This window comes from Delphinus delphis, chromosome 18 (genome assembly GCF_949987515.2).
Source record: "Delphinus delphis chromosome 18, mDelDel1.2, whole genome shotgun sequence".
Lineage (NCBI taxonomy): Eukaryota > Metazoa > Chordata > Mammalia > Artiodactyla > Delphinidae > Delphinus > Delphinus delphis.
This window is the reverse complement of record NC_082700.1, coordinates 67,553,337-67,572,279: the sequence shown is the minus strand read 5'-3', so window position 1 is coordinate 67,572,279 and position 18,943 is coordinate 67,553,337. Positions and strand designations below refer to the sequence as shown.

Genomic DNA, 18,943 nt, shown 5'->3' with positions numbered 1-18,943 from the left:
AAAACAAATGTATGGTTACCAAAGGGGAATGGTGGGGAGATAAATTAGGAGTTTGGAATTAACATATACACACTACTATATATAAAATAGATAACCAAAAAGGACCTACTGTATAGCACAGGGAACTATACTCAATATTTTGCAATAACCAATAAGGGAAAAGAATCTGAAAAAGAATATATATATATATACACACACACACACACACACACACACATATATATATATATATAAAAAACTGAATCACTTTGCTGTATACCTGAAACTAACACAACATTGTAAACCAACTATACTTCAATTAAAAAAAAAAAGAATCTATTAGGAATTTTGGTTATTAACGTATGGAGCCAGGGAGAGAGGCCCATGTCTTGCCCACTACCAGGTAGCCCTATGAAAAGTAAACAGTAAAGATGTTAAAAAAAAAAAGTATATAGTAATAACGTGAAAGAACTAATGTGCAAGGTTATTATCACAAAATATTGGGGAAAAAAATCTAAATGTTCATCACCAGGGAACCGATTTTTTAGAGTATGGTACATGAAACAACAGAAAAGTATGCAACCATATAAAGAATAAGGAAATAAATTATTTCCTTAATATTTTATTTCCTTATTCTTTTTACTAATATAATGTACTAATATAGAAACTATTTTGTTATGTATAATAGAAGACATTGCTAGTGAAAAAAGACAAGGCACAGAACAATTGTATTATATTCTATCTTTTGTGTAAAAAGAAGAGTAAAATAAAAATATGTTTCATAGGGCTTCCCTGGTGGCGCAGTGGTTGAGAGTCCGCCTGCCGATGCAGGGGACACGGGTTCGTGCCCCGGTCCAGGAAGATCTCACGTGCCGCGGAGCGGCTGGGCCCATGAGCCATGGCCGCTGAGCCTGCGCGTCCGGAGCCTGTGCTCTGCAACGGGAGAGGCCACAACAGTGAGAGGCCCCGCGTACCGCAAAAAAAAAAAAAAAAAAAAAAAAAGTTTCATATTTTCTTAGAGTCAATTATTTTAAAACTCTGAAAGGATAAAATAATGCTGCTAATGACAGAGGTTACCTGTTGGAGAAGGCAGGAACAAGGCAAATGGAGAAAGGGAAGGGAAAGGTTTTCACTGTATCCCTTTTGCAATTTTAAAACTTTTGAATCATGTATATGTATTATTTATTCAAAACACTAAATTTAAATCATATGAACAATAAAGCAAAAAGAAGAAAAGAGAAACCACAGTCTCACCCAGCTAGACCTGGGTCCCTAACTCAACCTGATGCAGAGCTCCCTGCACCGTGTTTGTATGTCGACAGTGGGATACCATATGCATTTTAGCATCTTTGTGGCCACTGAGCTCTGTGTCTGTTTCATATCCCATATTGGATTAAAAACTCCCAAAGTCCCAGCCTGTTTCCCGGAGTGAGGGCCCAGGGACTTGCACAGCTGACAGAGTCTTCACAGCCTCTATGGACAGGAGACTTGATAAAATGTCTAACGTTGAAACATACAATGAAAGCTGGTTGGTTAAGACCCTCTGGCTTTGGTGGAATAATCTTTAATGCACCAGACAAGAAGATTGCTAACCAGCCTTATTACTGACAATCTCCTAATATCCCTGATAGGGCAGGCAGGTGATTTGAGGATTATCCGGACGCTGACAAATCCCCTGGGCCCTGACAGTCTCGTTTACAAAAGAATCAAATCTGTTTATTGCTGATAATAGATGGTATGCTTTAAGGTTTGCTTGTAAGTAACATGTGCGTTGCTTTTTATTTTTTCTTTTCTTTTGGCAACAGGAACCAAACTTGGATTCATCCTGATAAACTGGGCATTTGGGACTTTATGTGATGTAACTGCTCTGAACAGTTTCCTAATCCCCACTTACTAAACCTTTGCACCCCAGCTCACGATGGCATAAATGGCCTTGATCCAGGTCAAAATGGTCCATGTAACCAAAGAGCCTATTCTTGTGGCTGACATTCACTAATCACTCTTCCTCGTTTTTATTTGTTGTTCTGAGAATTATTTAAAACAAAAGGACAAAGCACGTCTTGAACTTGTAGGTGTGACAAGCTGAACTCTTCATTTGTCTCTGTGTTCCCTGCAACAGGTACAGTAGCTAACACACTGGAGATTCTCAAAACCAGTTTTGGGATTGGCTTGTTCATAAACTATCATCATTTCTGCAGTGAAATGTTCTTAGATATCTAAATTTTAGCAAACTACAATTGGAAACCCAAATAGAGACTAACTTAAATTAGCTCTGTCATTCCTTTTGATTTATAAGAAGTAAAATGTCATCTGCCAAATTCTAAACCTATGCATATTGTTAGTATTTAATCTTATCCATAACATCTCAATGAATGTGGTTATTTTTTTAAAGTGTTGCTGCATAAGAAAAATTTTCTAAGCATAAGTTAATATCTCACTTAGCAAGATCTGCCTGACCCTTGATCTTATGACTATTCTCCTATGTAAGCTGCACCTGAAACCGATACACTAGCCCAGACCCCGAGGGAACTCTGGGCACCTATACTTTTTTATTGGAGGGGGAGGCACCTATACTTCTGCACTTTGCATACTAGTCTAGGGATCCATGAGGACCTGCCTGGTGAAGAACGTAATCGTTGGTATCCAAACTCATCCGATCCCATCTGTAATATTCTTCATTCTAATCTTCTGCTTAATGAAACAATACAGCTAGCCATAGGATTTCCAGCCTTCAAACAAGGCCCCTTCTGAAGGTTTTGTCATTAGTTTTCTCAAAATTAGAGGAGTTTTAGGATTCCAGAAGTTGAAAATGCCCAACTGCTAAATGTCTCTCTGTCTCTCTTTTTAAAATCCCATTTAGTATTCAGTGTATGTTCATTATAGACAAATTGAAACCTATGGAAATAGGTTCTTATTTCTTATGGAAATAAATCAATAGGGACATAGGGAAGTTAACACCCAAAGGTAATTGTTAATATTCTGATGGCTTCCTTATAGACATGTTCTTATGTATTTTTCTCTCTGTGTGTGTGCGTGTATGTGTGTATCTCTCTTTTTCTCTCTCCAGAAATGGAAAATTAACTTATATAGATAGACACACACACACATACACATATATCTTAAAAATAACATCACATATAGATTGTTTTAAAACTTGTGTTTTTCCTCTCAGTAAATCACTGAAACATATAGTTTACTTAATATGGTAACTCTCCAACCCACATGGAGATACTCATACTTTTGTGGAAAAAAAAATCAAACAAAATACATATATAAAAATACCAAAGACAAATCCAGAGAGAGACCCTATGTAAGCTGTGAAAATGAGTTCAGAGTATTAGAAAATTACTTTTTTCTAATTCAAATTTTTTTACTCTGGTAAACTTTGAAAAATATTTTTCACACTGTAAAATTTTTATAGGAACACAGCTAGGAAATTCTCCTATTGTCATGCAATCCTAAGCTTAAAGTTTGTGAAATCTAGTTTTTGCTTCTTCTTTTTCTTCTTCTTTTTTTATTTTAAGCCTTTTAATTTAACTTATTGACCCCAGTATTTTTGCTACATCCATTGCTAGGATCAAATCGTTATTCTTTTCAAAAGCATTCCTTTAACCTGAGGTCAAACAAATGTGAAATATGAGGAAGTTATAAATAGACTGAAATCTAGAACAACCATAACCTTGATGTACTTTATCTAAATTTTTATAACTTTGAAGTGCACCGAATACAGAAAGAATGCAGAGCTTTTCTTTTCCAGCCAGAGAAACCACACACACAAAAAGAATAAAAAATGATCTCTTTCTCATTTCTGTAGTCAATTTCTCAACCCAAAAAAAGAAAGTGGGGGAGGATTTAAGTCAATCCAACAAAAATAAACTGTTGCTACTGTTTATTGAGAAAATAATTCCTTGAGATTTCTTTTTCCCCAAAGAACTAAAAAAAAAAAAAAAATCATAAAGAAGATCTCTGGCTTAGTTTATTTCCTAGAGGAAAAATTGTTTAACATCTGTTTATTTTGTAAAACCTACCAATAGCAAGTGGGCCCATAAAATTCCCCCCTTTTTTGTGTGTGGTGGGAAAGAAGCAGGGGGCAGGCTAAGTTTGGCCTGCAGTTGGAATATAGTTTGCTGCCTGGAATTGCCCAGTCTTGTTTGGTTTCTATAAGATTCCCAAGGTCCATGAACTCATGTGTCCCAGATGAATAGCCCAAAGGGAGAGGCTTGGGTTGGATGGTTGGAGTGAGACCAGACAGTGGAAGACTTTGAAATCCAGGCAGTAGAGTCTAGACTTGACTCTCTGTGCAGTGGATTGGGTTGACTCCAGTTCTCCCCTCTCTCTACATTTACACCTTTCCATAGGCTCAGAGTAGGTACAGTATCTCTCCTTGTCCCTTGACTTTGCGTTTGGCCAATGACGACAGTGTATCAGTTCCAGCTCTAGGCCTCGTGAGGCCTCACATCTTTCTGCATCATTGTGAGAAGAGCACACCCTGGCAAAGCCCACCAGGAAGAGGCGGAGGGGGAGGAAGGACCCGTGGAACAGAGCTTCCCCACAGACCTGCAGTAGAAACAAACCTGCCCCAGCAGAAAGCAGAGCCCCCAGCCCAGTCCAGACTGGCTGAACCTCAGCAGACATATAAACGCTTGCCACTAATAAGTACCCATCGTGTTACACCCCTGAGTTTTGGAAGGCTCTGCTGTGCTGCATCATTGTACTAATACAAACTGATACACACCTTTAACCAAAATAAAAATCATTAAAAATTTTTTTAAGAACCTATACTTTAGGGAGTTTAACGTGTGGCTGTGTACAGGATGGATGAGATGGGGGAGAGATAGTATAGTAATCCGCCTGTCAGGTGATGAGCCCAGAACACGTGTGGAGGCAGCAGGTACAGGATGAGGCAAGACACTGACAAAGGATTCACGGTTAGAGAAAAGCAAATTATGTAAAACGAGATTCCCCTTTACACCCACAACCCAGGAAAAATTAGAAAGTCAGATGATAGCAATTGCTGAGAACGGTGTAGGGAGATGGAAATTAGCATGCAATGCAGATGGGAGCGTAGACTATGCTATCTTCCGGAGAGCAGCTCAGCAGAACTCAGTAAAATTCCTATGTGTACACCCCATGACCCAGCAATCCCATGCCTGGGTGCAACTCAGAAGTTTACCCAGGTCCGTAAGAGGAGGTAGATAAGGATGCTCATCCCAGCAGTTTGTGGGAGCAGGCTGTTGGCGACAACCTAGTAACATCAAAGGGAAGGGCAGACAAACTGTGCTGGGTGCAATCTGTTGGGGGCTGTGCAGCAGTTAGTAATGAACAAGAGGTATGTATAGCTGCATGGGTAGGTCATGCTGTGGAGGAGAGAAAAATGAAAAGAGAATGAGACCCATAGCCCAATACTGTATGTATGTATATATGTAGGGATGTGTGTATGTGTGTGTGTGTGTGTGTGTGTGTGTGTGTGTGTGTGTATATATATATGTATATATAAGTATATGCCTGTATTTTTCAGAATTATGTACATATGGACATATTCAAGGACATACACCAAACATATTACAGGAGGATGGAGTAAAGTGGGAATGGGAGTGAGGTTTGGAAATAAAGAAAAAAATAAGAGAAGGGTCTTACATATACAGATGATACTAGTGGAATTAGCTAAATTCTGGTACCTGAATTCCAAACATATGGGTGTGAACTTTCATCAGAGAAAGTGGTGGCAGCTTCCAGACTGGAGGGGAACCTGAGTGAAGGGACAGGACTAGAGATGGTTTGAGAGCTCGCCATAGAGTGTTACCACTGGAGCTCTAATATGAATGAACTTTCATTCGATAAATATGTGACTTCACTGGTTCTTCCATTGCAGTATATCCCATTTGTGCCAGCTATCGATTTATTGCCTCTCAGGGCTCCAAATCCACCTTACTTTGCCCTGCCCTGTGACACAGGAGCTGGAACCCTGTAAACATGTCTCCTTTGCCTCCTGTCCCAATGGTAAGTTTTATCAGTAGCAGGGACGGGAAGGACACTGCAGGTGAAAGGGACTTTTTTCCCCCTAGTTTCAGTGTCTTTTTTCTTGTTGCTACAGTGTAAAAGCCAGTGGGGCCAGCGGGAGACCCAGTGACATACACAGTCTGAGAAGTTTCACTGTCACTCCAGCAGTGGCCTCCCAGGGTATTTCACCAGCACCCTAACTGCTTTGCCAGGGGGATCCAAGCACCCCAGCAAAATGCTATCCCATCCAGTGGCCTCGATCATACCCTCCCCAATGAGTTCTTAACCTGTATGTCTTCCTTGGATAATTTGCCTCTGCTCTAGAGGTAGTGCTTTCTCCCTATAGCTGTGATTCCTGTGTCTTTAGAGTTCTCTTTACAGTTAATTCTCCCTTAGCAATTTAGTCATCTCTATGCTAAATTTTCCCCGTTCAAATTACTGGTGTGGTTTCTCTTCCAACTGGACCCTTCGCACAGTAAAGCAGGAAACAGCACAGCACAAGCCTTTCCATGCTTCTCACCCTTCACAGCTGACTTTCACTGTCTCCTTTGTCTTCTTGATCCATTGCAATCAGAAACTTCATTGATAAATTCCTAACTGTCCAAAAGCCATCTTTCAGACCTCTTCTCTCTTAATTCCTTCTCCCTGATACCTACCATGTTTCAGACCATTCCTTTCGAAGCCAATATGGTTCTATACGGTAGCAAGAGCTACCATGTTGGAGTTGGACAAAACTGCTTTGAAGTCTCAGCTCTGTCAGTTACAAGTCTGGTGATCGTAATCTTTGTGAGCCTTGGTCAGCCTTCTCATCTGTAAATTGGGGAATAATGATGTTGATACGCAGGTCACAGATTATTTTAAAGAATAAATATGGTAATTTATGTAAAGCATCAAAGCATAGGGCCTGGCAAATAGTAGGCGCTCAACAAATGCTGGCTCCCATATGTTAATGGCCCTCCACCATCCCCTCCCCAGTGGATCTTAGGCTCCCTTCTACAGCACCTTCCTTGGGCAATGTTACCACACAGGAGACTCTTAACTACCACCCACTTACTTGGTCATGCCTTCTAGATCTATCTTCCTCCGAGACCTCTCTTCTAACCCAGCGAGGGGTCTGACGTCACCTGAGCACTTTATCACACCTACAACCCCCTTGCGAACCCCCCAACACCGAGCACTTTCTCGCCTGCACCTCCATGTGTCCTGGCCACAGCTGACCAGCCAGGGACAGGCACTCCAGCAAGAGCTATACCTCGAGACCGGCCACAGCAAGCCTCCACCCAAAGCTGGGGGTCTCTCTACTGACACCGTGACCCTGGAGACCCGGTAGTCCCTCTCTGTGGGCTCTTTTAGTGTGAGACAGACAGGAACGTGGTATGCGCAGCCAGAACTGAAAGAAAACAAGAAAAGCCAATTTGCAGATCCCTCATGGCAATCACGCCTAGGGGTAGGCAGCGGCATTGAAGAGAAGGAGAGAGAGTCACAGAAGCAGCAGAGATGTAGCAAAGCCCCGTTATCGGGAGTGGAGTTCCCATAGAGCCAGCAGCAAAGGACACCCCGTGCTGGGCAGCTGGAGCGGCTGGGGGCTCCTGCTTGTCGTGAAGAACGTGCCATGACTCCAGGGAGCCTAGATGCTGAGGTGACTTTCTGTCTCTCCTACTTCCCATTGCTTCACTTCACTCATTCATTCTGTCTCTGTCACTCTCTCATAGAAATAGCTTTATATAGCTTTTTCCCCCCTGACTGTAGTAGGAGATGCTTATGATCATGGTCTTTACAATAAGTGCTGCCACCTGAAAAAAACCTGAAAGGGTCTTCGCTCCTTACAACCTGAAGGGGCTTAACAACATCCCAACAGAGCTTCAGGCTTGTCTAGATCCATCTGCCAAACTGACCATAGGAGACCCTTCCCTGGATGTCTGCTGAACATGTGCATGAATGCATACACACACACACATGCACGCACACGCACACACACACTAGCAGGGGGATAAAGGAAGAATGAGCCAGGACGGGACACAGTAAAGAAGCAGCTAGAAAGGCAGGTAAGTGCCTTAAGACAAGGCACTGAGCAGATGCCAGTAGATTCAAGCTCTGGTTCTCAGACAGCATCAGAAATCACCTCAATGGCTTGTTCAACCTCATCTTGCTGGGTACCTCCCCACCCGCTGCAGTTTCTGATCCAGCAGGTCTGGGTCCAGGCCTGAAAATATGCAGTTCTAACGAGTTCTCAAGTGATGCTGCTGTTGCTGACTGGGGAACCACACTGAGAGCCACCAGAGTTTCAAGAAGAAGTGAATGGCTAAGGAAATCGAATACCTCAGAGGCTTGGCGTGAAGTACTGGACAGATTGAGGAAATGTCTATGCTGTCAGTTCAGATAGTGATTTCCAGAGAATAGCAGATTGGTGGCTTCCTGTCCCCTGAAAAAATACCAAAAAAGCTATTCCTGTCCCCTGGGAATACCCCATTGTCAAAAGCTGCAGGCAGCGTGGGTGAGCCCTCTTCATTAAAGCTGTCATCAATCACACTGCCCCAGTGCCCAGCCCTGACTAGGACAGTCGCAGTGGGTTAGCGGGTCAGTCAGCGTTTGTCACCCTCAGCATCCTGCACTTTTAACCAAACCCTCAGGTCAAAAGCCTTCAGTGCGATAAAGGCATTCGTGGTCTGAATCCACATTTCAATAGAACAGAAACTGAAAATAAGCCAAATCACTTTGAAAGGTGATTAAGAGAGTCACCCCTTGAAAACAGCTATCATTTGTCCATCATCCAGGTTAGAGGTCAAAATAGGAACGAGGAAGCAAAGGCTCTACAGCTCCCTCAGATGGACATTTTAATTTCAATTCTGTCCCCACTTTAGAGCACATTTCATTACTTGCTGAATATGGGAAGTTATTGGTTGCCTACCGTTTAGTTTCCTAGAGTTGCCATAGCAAATTAACACAAAACAGGTGGCTTAAAACAACAGGGGGACTTCCCTGGCGGTCCAGTGGTTAGGACTCCGTGCTTCCACTGAGGAGGGCCCAGGTTTGATCCCTGGTCGGGGAACTAAGATCCTGCAAGCTGTGCAGCACGGCCAAAACAAAACAGAACAAAGCCCAAATCAAGGTGTCAATAGGGCCACACCCCCTCTGAAACATGTAGGGGAGGGTCTTTCCTCACCTCTCCCATCTTCTCGAGATTTGCTGGCCATCCTCCGCATTCGCTGGCTCGCAGCAGACATCATCACCCCAGTGGCTCTTAGTCATCACGTGGCATCTCCCTGTGTGTCTCTGCCCTCACATGGCGCTCTCCTCCTCTTATGAAGACACCAGTCATACTGGATTAGGGCCCACCTAACGCCAGTATGTCCTCGTCTTAACTAATTCCATCTGCAAGGACCCTATCTCTAAATAAGGTCACATTCTGAGGTAGAGGGAAGGGGGAGGGGGGCGGGTAGGACTTCAACATGTCTTTTCTGGGAGGACACAATTAACCCATATTATCTACCCAGGACCCTTTACTCTTTCCTGATGAAACCCAAGTTTTCCCAGGATTTCCCTGGCAGTCCAGTGGTTAAGACTCTGCGCTCCTAATGCAGGGGGCCTGGGTTCAATCCCTGCTCAGGGAACTAGATCCCACATGTTGCAACTAAAGATCCCACACGCCACAACTAAGGCCTGGCGCAGCCAAATTTATCTAAAATCAAAAACAAACAAACAAAAAACCCAGGTTTTCCCAAAAGCATGTTAACTGATACAACTATGAACAAAAATATCCAAGCTGAGACTGGGAAGACCCTGCCCATGTGGCAATTGCTTGTCCCAACAAGTCATTCCTGTGCAAAAAATAGGTACTTGGGGTAACCCACAGACTGTTCTCTTGAAGAGCTTACGGCTATGGGGACTCTGGGCAAAGTGACAAGCCTTTACGAGATGGGCACATCAGAAGGCCATATATAGTCGTGGCACGTCTCAGATCATTAGTGTGCCAATTACCTGCTTTCCTGGATTTATCCCCATTAGTTGGGGGAAGGTTGATCCTTTAAAAAAAAATCTATCTAAGCTCTTGTAATAAAGCCTAACATATAATAGGCACTTAAACTGCATAAATTTTCAAATATTGTTAAATATGTTTATTTTGCTAAATCCTTTTTCTGCCCCATTGTGAGCAGTTATCTGCCTATGCCACAGAAAGAGTGAGAAAGTATTTTACTAAAGGAGCAGATACTGGTTTTCCCAACTAGGAACCGAGGCAGTGGATGCAGAGCCTGAGGGACAGCTGTGGGTGCTCAGGCTGGGACCACGTTCAGTGTTTTTGCAAGTAGATTAAACAAGACAAAGTGGCAAATGCTGACGCAGAAAATGCTGGAATGTTGGCAGAGAGTCTGTGTTTTTCCTCAGGTACCAAGTAATAGTGGGTCCCCAGGGATTTGGATGGGGCTCAAGGGGGGCTCAAGTGGCCTTGGAAGGAGGTCGGCTAATAGGATGACTTTAGCTCAGCCCAGGAAAGACAGCGTGGACCTGACCTGCAGGGGTTTGACCCATAAAGTTGGGTGCAAACTCAAGGAGACTTTCATGGACCCACTTACACATTGCAAAACAGATATGCTAGGAAAATTGTTAAAGATTTGGAAATGGGCAAAAGAGATTATTAGTATCCTTCCAGTAAAATGCTGGGGTGTTTTCCCCTGACCATAAAGGAGTACCAGATCCTATAAGGGTGTGTGCACCTCTGACTGTCTTTGATTGGACTAGTATACACTTCTGTAGAGATAGAAGTAAACTTGTAGAAAATGGATAGTCAGGCAAACGTTTCCTGTCTCTAGCAATGCCAATGAGTCCTGTTCACAGTAACGCAGAAGAATCTTATCCAGTAGAGAATATAAATCCCTGTAAGTCTCAATCTCATTTGACCTGGTTATAGCCTCTTACTTGTTCTTTCACTAATTAATAAGTTAACTAAAATCTTTAACATGCAAGCAGTTTATATTTGTCTGAGTCACATTTTACCTTTCAGGATATTACACTTTAACAGTTAAAGAGGTAAATAGGAGTAAAGTGAGGATGGCATGGATGCCTGGAGTCTCAAAGTTTCAACATAGACGTAGTAACTATGGAGAAAATCAAGCCAGTGTTGGGGAGGGATGAGAAAGTAACCTGTTGGGGAAAAAATTCAAAAGCAGTGAAGTCTGTTATTGGACCTTTCCGATTCTCTTTTCTCTAACCTCCTAACACCCTAACTTTCCTCATCTTGCTGACCCAAGGCTACATAAATGTCCTCTCTAGAGACCCTACCAGGGTCTGAACCCACCCCTCCATCCCCAAGATCCAAAATTCCTTTTTTCTTTCCCAGCAAGACCCTCTGCCTAACTAAGAGGTTGAAACTGAGTACAACTCCTCAAGGGTTATTTTTTTCTTTCCTTTTTGAGAAAAAAAATTTTTAATTTTAGATTTATGCCAAACTGGTGAAACTGTGGTAGAATATATAACATGATAGCTATCATTTTTAAGAGTACAGTTTAGTGGCGTTAAATACATTAAAAATACTGTATAAATATCATCACTATCTATACCTAAAATTTTTTTCATCTTCCCAAACACCAACTCTGTAGCCATTAAACGATAACTCCCACCCCTGTTAAGTCCTACCCTACTTTCTGTCTCTATGAATTTGACTACTCTAGGTACCTCATATTAATGAAATCATACAATATTTGTCCTTCTGTGACAGGCTTATTTCACTGAACATAGTGTCTTCAAGGTCTGTCCATGTTGTAGCATGTGTCTTAATTTCCTTCCTTTTTTAAAACTGAATATTCCATGGTATGAATATACCACATTCTGTTTATCTGTTCATCTGTTGGTGATCATTTAGGTTGTTTCCGCCTTTTGGCTAATGTGAATAATGCTGCTATGCATTTTTTCTCTTCTTTTTAAATTACTTGGCCAGAAGAAGTTTTAAAAGCTCTCTCACTGGGGCAGCGTGTGCAGTTTGAAGACTAGGAATTCCACTTTGGCTTGCCCTCATCTTCTCACAAACTAGGATCTGCAACCTGGCATCCTGCTGCTGAAAGATGGCTGCCCTCCAGCATACTTTCCTGCAGCACATGCCAAGGAATGCTTGCTACCTCCCCTCGCTCCCCATCCTATTAGCTGGTATATTAGTTTTGTACGGCTGCCATAACAAAATATCACAAACTGGGTGGCTTAAAAAATAGAAATTAATACCCTACAGTTTTGAGGCCATAAGTCCAAGATCAAGGTGTTGACAGGTTTGGTTTCTCCTGAGGCCTCTCTCCTTGGCTTCTAAATGACTGTCTTCCCTCTGGGTGTGTCTGTGTTCTCATATCCTGTTCTTATAAGGACACCAGTTATATTGGATTAGGGCCCACCCTAATGACCTCATTTAACTTAATTACCTCTTTAAAGGACCTATGTCCAAATACAGTCACATTCTGAGGTACTGGGGGTTAGAACTTCAACATATGGATTGGTGGGGGGGACATAAGTCAGCCCTAAACAGCTGGTTCAGGGTTGAACCAGATTGCCAGCATATCACTCTCACACACACTGAAAGTTTTTTGTTTATTTATTTATTTATTTGACTGCACCATGTGGCACGTGGGATCTTAGTTCCCCGACCAGGGATAGAACCTGTGCCCCCTGAATTGCAAATGCGGAGCCTTAACCACTGGTCCACCAGGGAAGTCCCAACCCTGAAAGTTTTTACTCTGCTGGTTTGATGAAATTGGGCTTATGGAATAGGTGAGCACTTTTATTGACATAGCCTGGAATCTGCCTAGTGGACAAAAAACCACTTAAGACCAAACCAAAACTGCAGAAATCCCTAGAAGGAAATTTCATTAACTTACTGACTCAACTGCATCCCAGGACAGGGTTTTCTGGCTGCTTCCTAAGAAGAATGTCAGGATGCTGCCAGCGAAGGTGGTAACGGGGGTGGGAAGGAAGCTGGTTGTGGACTTTGTGATTTGGGGTAAACTGCTTAACTTACTGGGGCTTCAGTTTCCTCTTCTGTGAGACGGAGGGTCTCTTTAGGCCCTTCCTGAGTACTCAAACATGGGCATCACCTGGAGCTGGTGAGATGTGCAGAATCTCTGCACCCATTCCAGGCCCGCTGAATCAGAATCTGCATCTTAAGATCTCCAGGTGATTCACACGCACGTGGAAATTTGAGAGGCACTGATTTAAGACTTGTTGGGTCTGGCAGTCACAGAGGGAGATCAAGGAGCCAGTCACTATGAAACAATTTCTCCCCTCCTTCATTTCGTCCCCTCAGATAGCAGGTTGGAGGAAAGATGTTCATCCCTGCTTCTAAGCTGCTGTGAATACAGGTAGGAAAGGCTCTCATCCTATAGGCAGCTGTCACCCCATTCAGAGCAGAAAATAAGGGTTCAAACGCAATGGCCCCCCGCCACTTGCTAATAATCCTTGGCTGAGAGATCCAGGGAATGAGCAAAGACCAACAGGATTACTGGGTTAACTTCAGAACTCCCCCCCACCCCACCCCATCTCCACCCTGCAATCTGACATAGATTCATGTTATAAAAAAGGAGAGCTGAACTCAACAGTAAAAAACAATCCAATTCGCAAATGGGCAACAGACATGAACAGACATTTCACCAAAGATGGCAAATAAGCACATGAAAAGATATCCATTATCAGCAGCCGTAGGGAAAATACCAATTAAAACCACAATAAGATGTCACTACAGGGACTTCCCTGGTGGTCCAGTGGTAAAGAATCTGCCTTCCAATGCAGGGGACGCGGGTTCGATCCCTGGTCGGGGAACTAAGATCCCACATGCCGCGGGGCAACTAAGCCCGTGCGCCGCAACTACTGAGCTCATGCGTCTCAACAAGAGAGGCTGCGTGCCGCAAACTACAGAGCCCACGTGCTCTGGAGCCTGTGCATAACTGCAGAACCCACATGCCCTGGAGCCCACGTGCCACAATTAGAGAGAGAAAACTCACACGCCACAACTACAGAGAAGCCCGCGCACCGCAATGAAGACCCGATGCAGCCAAAAATATAAATTAAATAAAATAAATACAAAAAAAGATGTCACTACATACCTATCAGAACATAAAACAATAGTGACACCAGCAAATGCTGGTGAAAATGTGGAGAAACTGGACCTTTCATATGTTCCCAGTGGGAATGTAAAATGGTACATCCACTCTGTAAAACAGTTTAGCAGTTTCTTATAAAACTAAACCATTTAAAAAAAAACAAAAAAACTAAACCATTTGACCCTGTGATTTCATTCTTGGGCATTTATCCCAGAGAAATGAAAACTTATGTTCACAAAAAAACCTGTATAAAAATGTTCAGAGAGGCTCTATTCGTATTAGCCCCAAACTGGAAATAACCCCAATGTCCTTCAATGTGGGTAACAAACTCTGGAACATCCACCCTCTGGAACTTTCTCAGCGATAAAAAGAGTGAACTGCTGATGCACAATACAACCGGGATGAATCTTCAGAGACTTATACTGAGTGAAGAAAGCCAGTCCCAAAGGTGACATACTGCTTGAGTCCATTTAAATGATATTCTTGACATGACAGAATTACAGAAATGGAGAATGGATTAATGGTGGGAGGAGGACGCAGGAGGTGAGGATAGCTATACAAGGCCAACCTGAGGGATCCTTGCGGTGATGGAAATGTTCTGTACCTTCATGTATCAATGTCAATGTCCTGATTTTGATATTGTGCTATGGTTTTGCAAGATGTTATCACTGGGGGGGAACTGGGCAAAGGGTACGTGGGGTCCATCTGTGCTGTGTTTTACGATTGCATATAAATTTACAATTCTCTCAAAAGAGAGACAGAGAGAGATAAAGAAAGAAAAAAGAAATTATTCTTTAAAAAAAAAAAAAAAAAAAGAAAGACATAGAGACCTGGGTCCTGGTCCTCATTAGAGAAATGTGCTTCAATTCTTTGCCAGTTGAGGAATTCTGGTGCTTCTGCTGGGTGTGAGTGGGAAGGGAGAAGGTCAGAGAAGGGGAAGAGGACTTTTTTTTTTTTTTTTTTCCCAGTACGCAGGCCTCTCACTGTTGTGGCCTCTCCCGTTGCGGAACACAGGCTCCGGATGCGCAAGCTCAGCGGCCATGGCTCACGGGCCCAGCCACTCCGCGGCATGTGGGATCCTCCCAGACTGGGGCACGAACCCGTGTCCCCTGCATTGGCAGGTGGACTCTCAACCACTGCGCCACCAGGGAGGCCCAGGAGGACTTTTTTTAAAAAAAAATAAATTTATTCTATTTATTTTTGGCTGTGTTGGGTCTTCGTTGCTGCCCCTGGGCTTTCTCGAGTTGCGGCGAGCGGGGGCTACTCTTCGTTGTGGTGCGTGGGTTTCTCATTGCGGTGGCTTCTCTTGTTGTGGAGCACGGGCTCTAGGCGCGCGGGCTTCAGCAGTTGCAGTAAGCAGGCTCCAGTAGTTGTGGCTCGCGGGCTCTACAGCGCAGGCTCAGCAGTTGTGGTGCATGGGCTTAGTTGCTCCGCGGCATGTGGGATCTTCCCGGACCAGGGCTTAAATCCGTGTCCCCTGCACTGGCAGGAGGATTCTTAACCACTGCGCCACGAGGGAAGGCCAAGGAAGACGTTTTATTTATTCTCTAGAAAGCCCTACATTTCTAGGCTAAGTAGACAAGTGCTTGGACCATCCTTCCTCAGGAAATAACTGGTTGCCAAAGTCCAGCCAAACCTCAGAACCCGCCAGAAATCCTAAGAAACTACAAAACAGATCTTCTGTGCCCTCGTGGGCACCACATGTCAGAAGCCCTGTTTGTCAGCAGGATGGGCCTGGGGGACACTGCTCTGCAGCCTCCAGATGTGGGAGAAGTCTGTCTGGGGTGTTCCTTCAACCACACACTACCAGGAGGCTAGGCCTGGCTCAGCTGTTCTTTCATCAAGGCCCTGGGCAGCTTCTAAGACCTGCCTTTGGCTGAGGGCCTCATCAAATTCTACTTGAAGAGGGAGTTTGTGGGACAGGTCATCTCCCTGAGGACTGCCGGGTGCCCAGTCGGAGGGTTCTGGAACTTCCCTCCCACCACATCCCTTGGCATCCCACCTACTTGAGTCTTGCCCCTTCAGTGTTTACAGGGTGCTCACAGACTAGTGGAACTTCAGCTTGTTGCCCTGCCCGGCACAGACAAGGATAGTAAAGGCATGAGCCAAGGGCGACACCTTGAGCTGCCCTGCAGTTCACAGTGCAAGTGGCAGGATGACGGGAGTCAGGCTCCATAAACGGAGAGCAAGTCACTGTGCTCCCTTTTCCTCCCCGCCATTTTCTGTCTCAAAGACAGTTGCCGTTCAACTGCCACACCCTCTCCTGTATTTTATTCATGTTTTCTGTTCACCAGAAAGCCAGCAGATTGGGCTCCTCCATCAGCAGGCCCCAGTCAATGAACATTGCTGTGTCAATCTCCAGTGGTTTCCACCACCATTCCTTGCCTTCACTCAAGTGGCCTGGGGCTCGCCTCCACCGCCCAGTTGGCAACTGAAACCCTCAGAACGCACCACAGGTTAGCTTCTTCTTGCCAGAAGCAGGATCAGGGTATATGCGGCCCCCATCTCCCCGCAACGCTCACATCTTCCAGCAATTTCTCTCCTTCCTATAGCAGCCACGTTACGATTTTAAGAAAATAAAGAGTAATATGCGACTCTGGAAAACGCACACATAGAACATCTAGAGAAGCTGGTGAAATCAGGATAAAGATTGCAATGCCAAACCACTCTGTTTGAGTAACTAGAACATTGAGAGGACCAGAGGAACTGTGGCTTAACGTAAAATGACATCCTTACCCAACTCCCGTTTAGCCTTTCATCATTTGCTGACAGAATTTCACATACGTTTACTCGCACATACCTCATAGCAGTCTGAAGAGTAAATATTTGAATGTAAGTGCAAGTCAGATGGGATCAAAGGGGACTTTACAGATTTTTCACAGCTCTGAAAGGTAGGCTGCATCTTCCAGTGGAAGAGGGCAGCTCATGGGCACTGTGTAGGGTCTGTGCTTCCTTCCCTCGGGGCGCATTTCACCAGCAGCACCTTGGGCTTTGGTTGGTGGGGGTCGCCACAGCTTCCTGGGACCATCCTAGGAGGCCAGGGCGCAGCAGGGTGAGCCTGGGGAATTGCCAGAACCTGGAGCCTGAGCTGGGAGTGTGTCTGAGGCACCTGTGCACCTGGGCTTCCGGCCACAGCCTAGGACAGTGAGGGAGGACACGGGGAGTCCCTTCAAACCCCGGAGGGGCTGCTCCAGAGCGTGAAGTCAGCCACCTTGGGGGAGCAACGACGAGGTGCCGAGAAGGAACTACTCCCCAGCTGTTCACACCGATCCTTGGATTTTTTTTCCCCTGGGAAACAAAGCTCATTTCACTGTTACATGGTTAAAAATGCAACCACCCTGACATGGATGTAAAAACAAACAAACAAAATTCACACCTGAGGTAGAAATAAACCACATTGTGGCTTCTTCTGAAATTAAGCTTTGATAAGACTGGGTGGGGAGGGTAGGTGGAGAGAAAGCCGAGGACGGGCACCCAGCTCCTGAGGCAAACGGTGCACGTGAGTGTGTGTGCACAAGTGCACATTTTAGCCAGGCATCAGGTTGTTTTTAAGTCCCTTTTCCAGAGATCAGTAACAAGGGGCCACATTTCTGCATAGCAATTCGTGGAATCAGATGCTGCCTCCATGAGCTGGGATCTTTTACTACATCTCTTGTCATTGTGTACTGTCTCTGGGCAGTTGAGCTGGAGCAACTACTCAGCTATGGGACAAGAGAATTTTCTCTTCAAGTTTCTTTCCCCAGACAGATCCTAAGAGGTGGTCTGTACCACTTTACAGATTTATTGAATGTCAACGAGGTGACTTTTGTAACAGTGATGCTTTGTACTAATATACCAAACATACCCAGCCCAAAAAAAATACAAACCCCACAGCTGCTTTCTTAAAACTCTCACGCCAATTCTGAAACCAGATACTATTTTTTTTTCCAGATACTATTGTCAGTTAAATAGGAATCAAAAAAGAGGTTTCAGGTAGGTAAATTAAAAACGAAGTTTCAGTTTCTGGAAAGAAACCGTTAACAATGATTGTCTCCAGGGGAGAAAAGTCAGTGACTGAGGATAAAAGCAGACTTACTTTTCTCTATATTCTCTTGTCCATTTTGAACTGTTTACCATGTGCATGGATTACCTATTCCAAAGAAAAATTTGTATTAAAGTAAGTGAAAATTAAATATTCAGAATCTAAACTGAAACTGTGAATACAGACTATCCCTGTTAAAGTGCTTTTTCTTAAACCTTCAAAATAAAGGGAAACAAGCTCTGCTATTTAAAAAAGCCCTCCCTCCTGCACCCCCCGCATTTCAATTGCTGTGTATAATTCCTTTGAGGAGCAGAGTAACCATGTGTGGGAGTTAAAAATGCATTTAATCATTTCCCCCCAAATTTGACAGAAGTGTGGCAAGGAGGGCCATCTGTTTTATTTGAATGAGAAATGACCCAGCATTCTGATTTCAATTAGCCTCTTTGTAGCTTTATGTCTGAGCTGGTTCCATGGGTAACAGTTCAAACTAAGTGTAGAGAGAAGCTGGCCAAGTTCTGCCAGTGCTGATTTGTTTTAACAACTGTCAATGAACATAGAACAAGTGTGCAAGACGATGTTGCTGGAAGCACATTAAAATGCAAAATTTTACAGAATCAAAACCCCACATTCTGGAATCTGAGAGCTAAACAAAATATTGAAATAGTGTCTTTATATCATTATATCAAATAATTTAAATATTTAAAATCAGTATCACTTAATTCTTAGTTTCAAACGACAAATATACACCTACGACATGCAAAAGTCCTGTTATGCCGCGGGCCTGAACCGAAGATGATACAAGTAATGGTTCCTGCCCTTGAGAAGTGTGTGATCTATTTGGAAGGATAAGCCTGCAAAGTTATACAATAAT

At 43.8% G+C, this 18,943-nt stretch overlaps 1 protein-coding gene across 1 annotated transcript in view; it reads right to left on the bottom strand.

The window, feature by feature from the left end:
- The window catches only part of CLYBL (citramalyl-CoA lyase), a 266,190-nt gene extending 248,010 nt beyond the window's left edge, over positions 1-18,180 (bottom strand). Inside the window, exon 1 of the mRNA XM_059995771.1 lies at positions 18,127-18,180. Coding sequence (XP_059851754.1) covers positions 18,127-18,173 — 47 coding nt within the window. The 5' untranslated portion in view covers positions 18,174-18,180. The remainder of the gene's footprint in view (positions 1-18,126) is intronic.
- Positions 18,181-18,943: the final 763 nt, after the last annotated feature.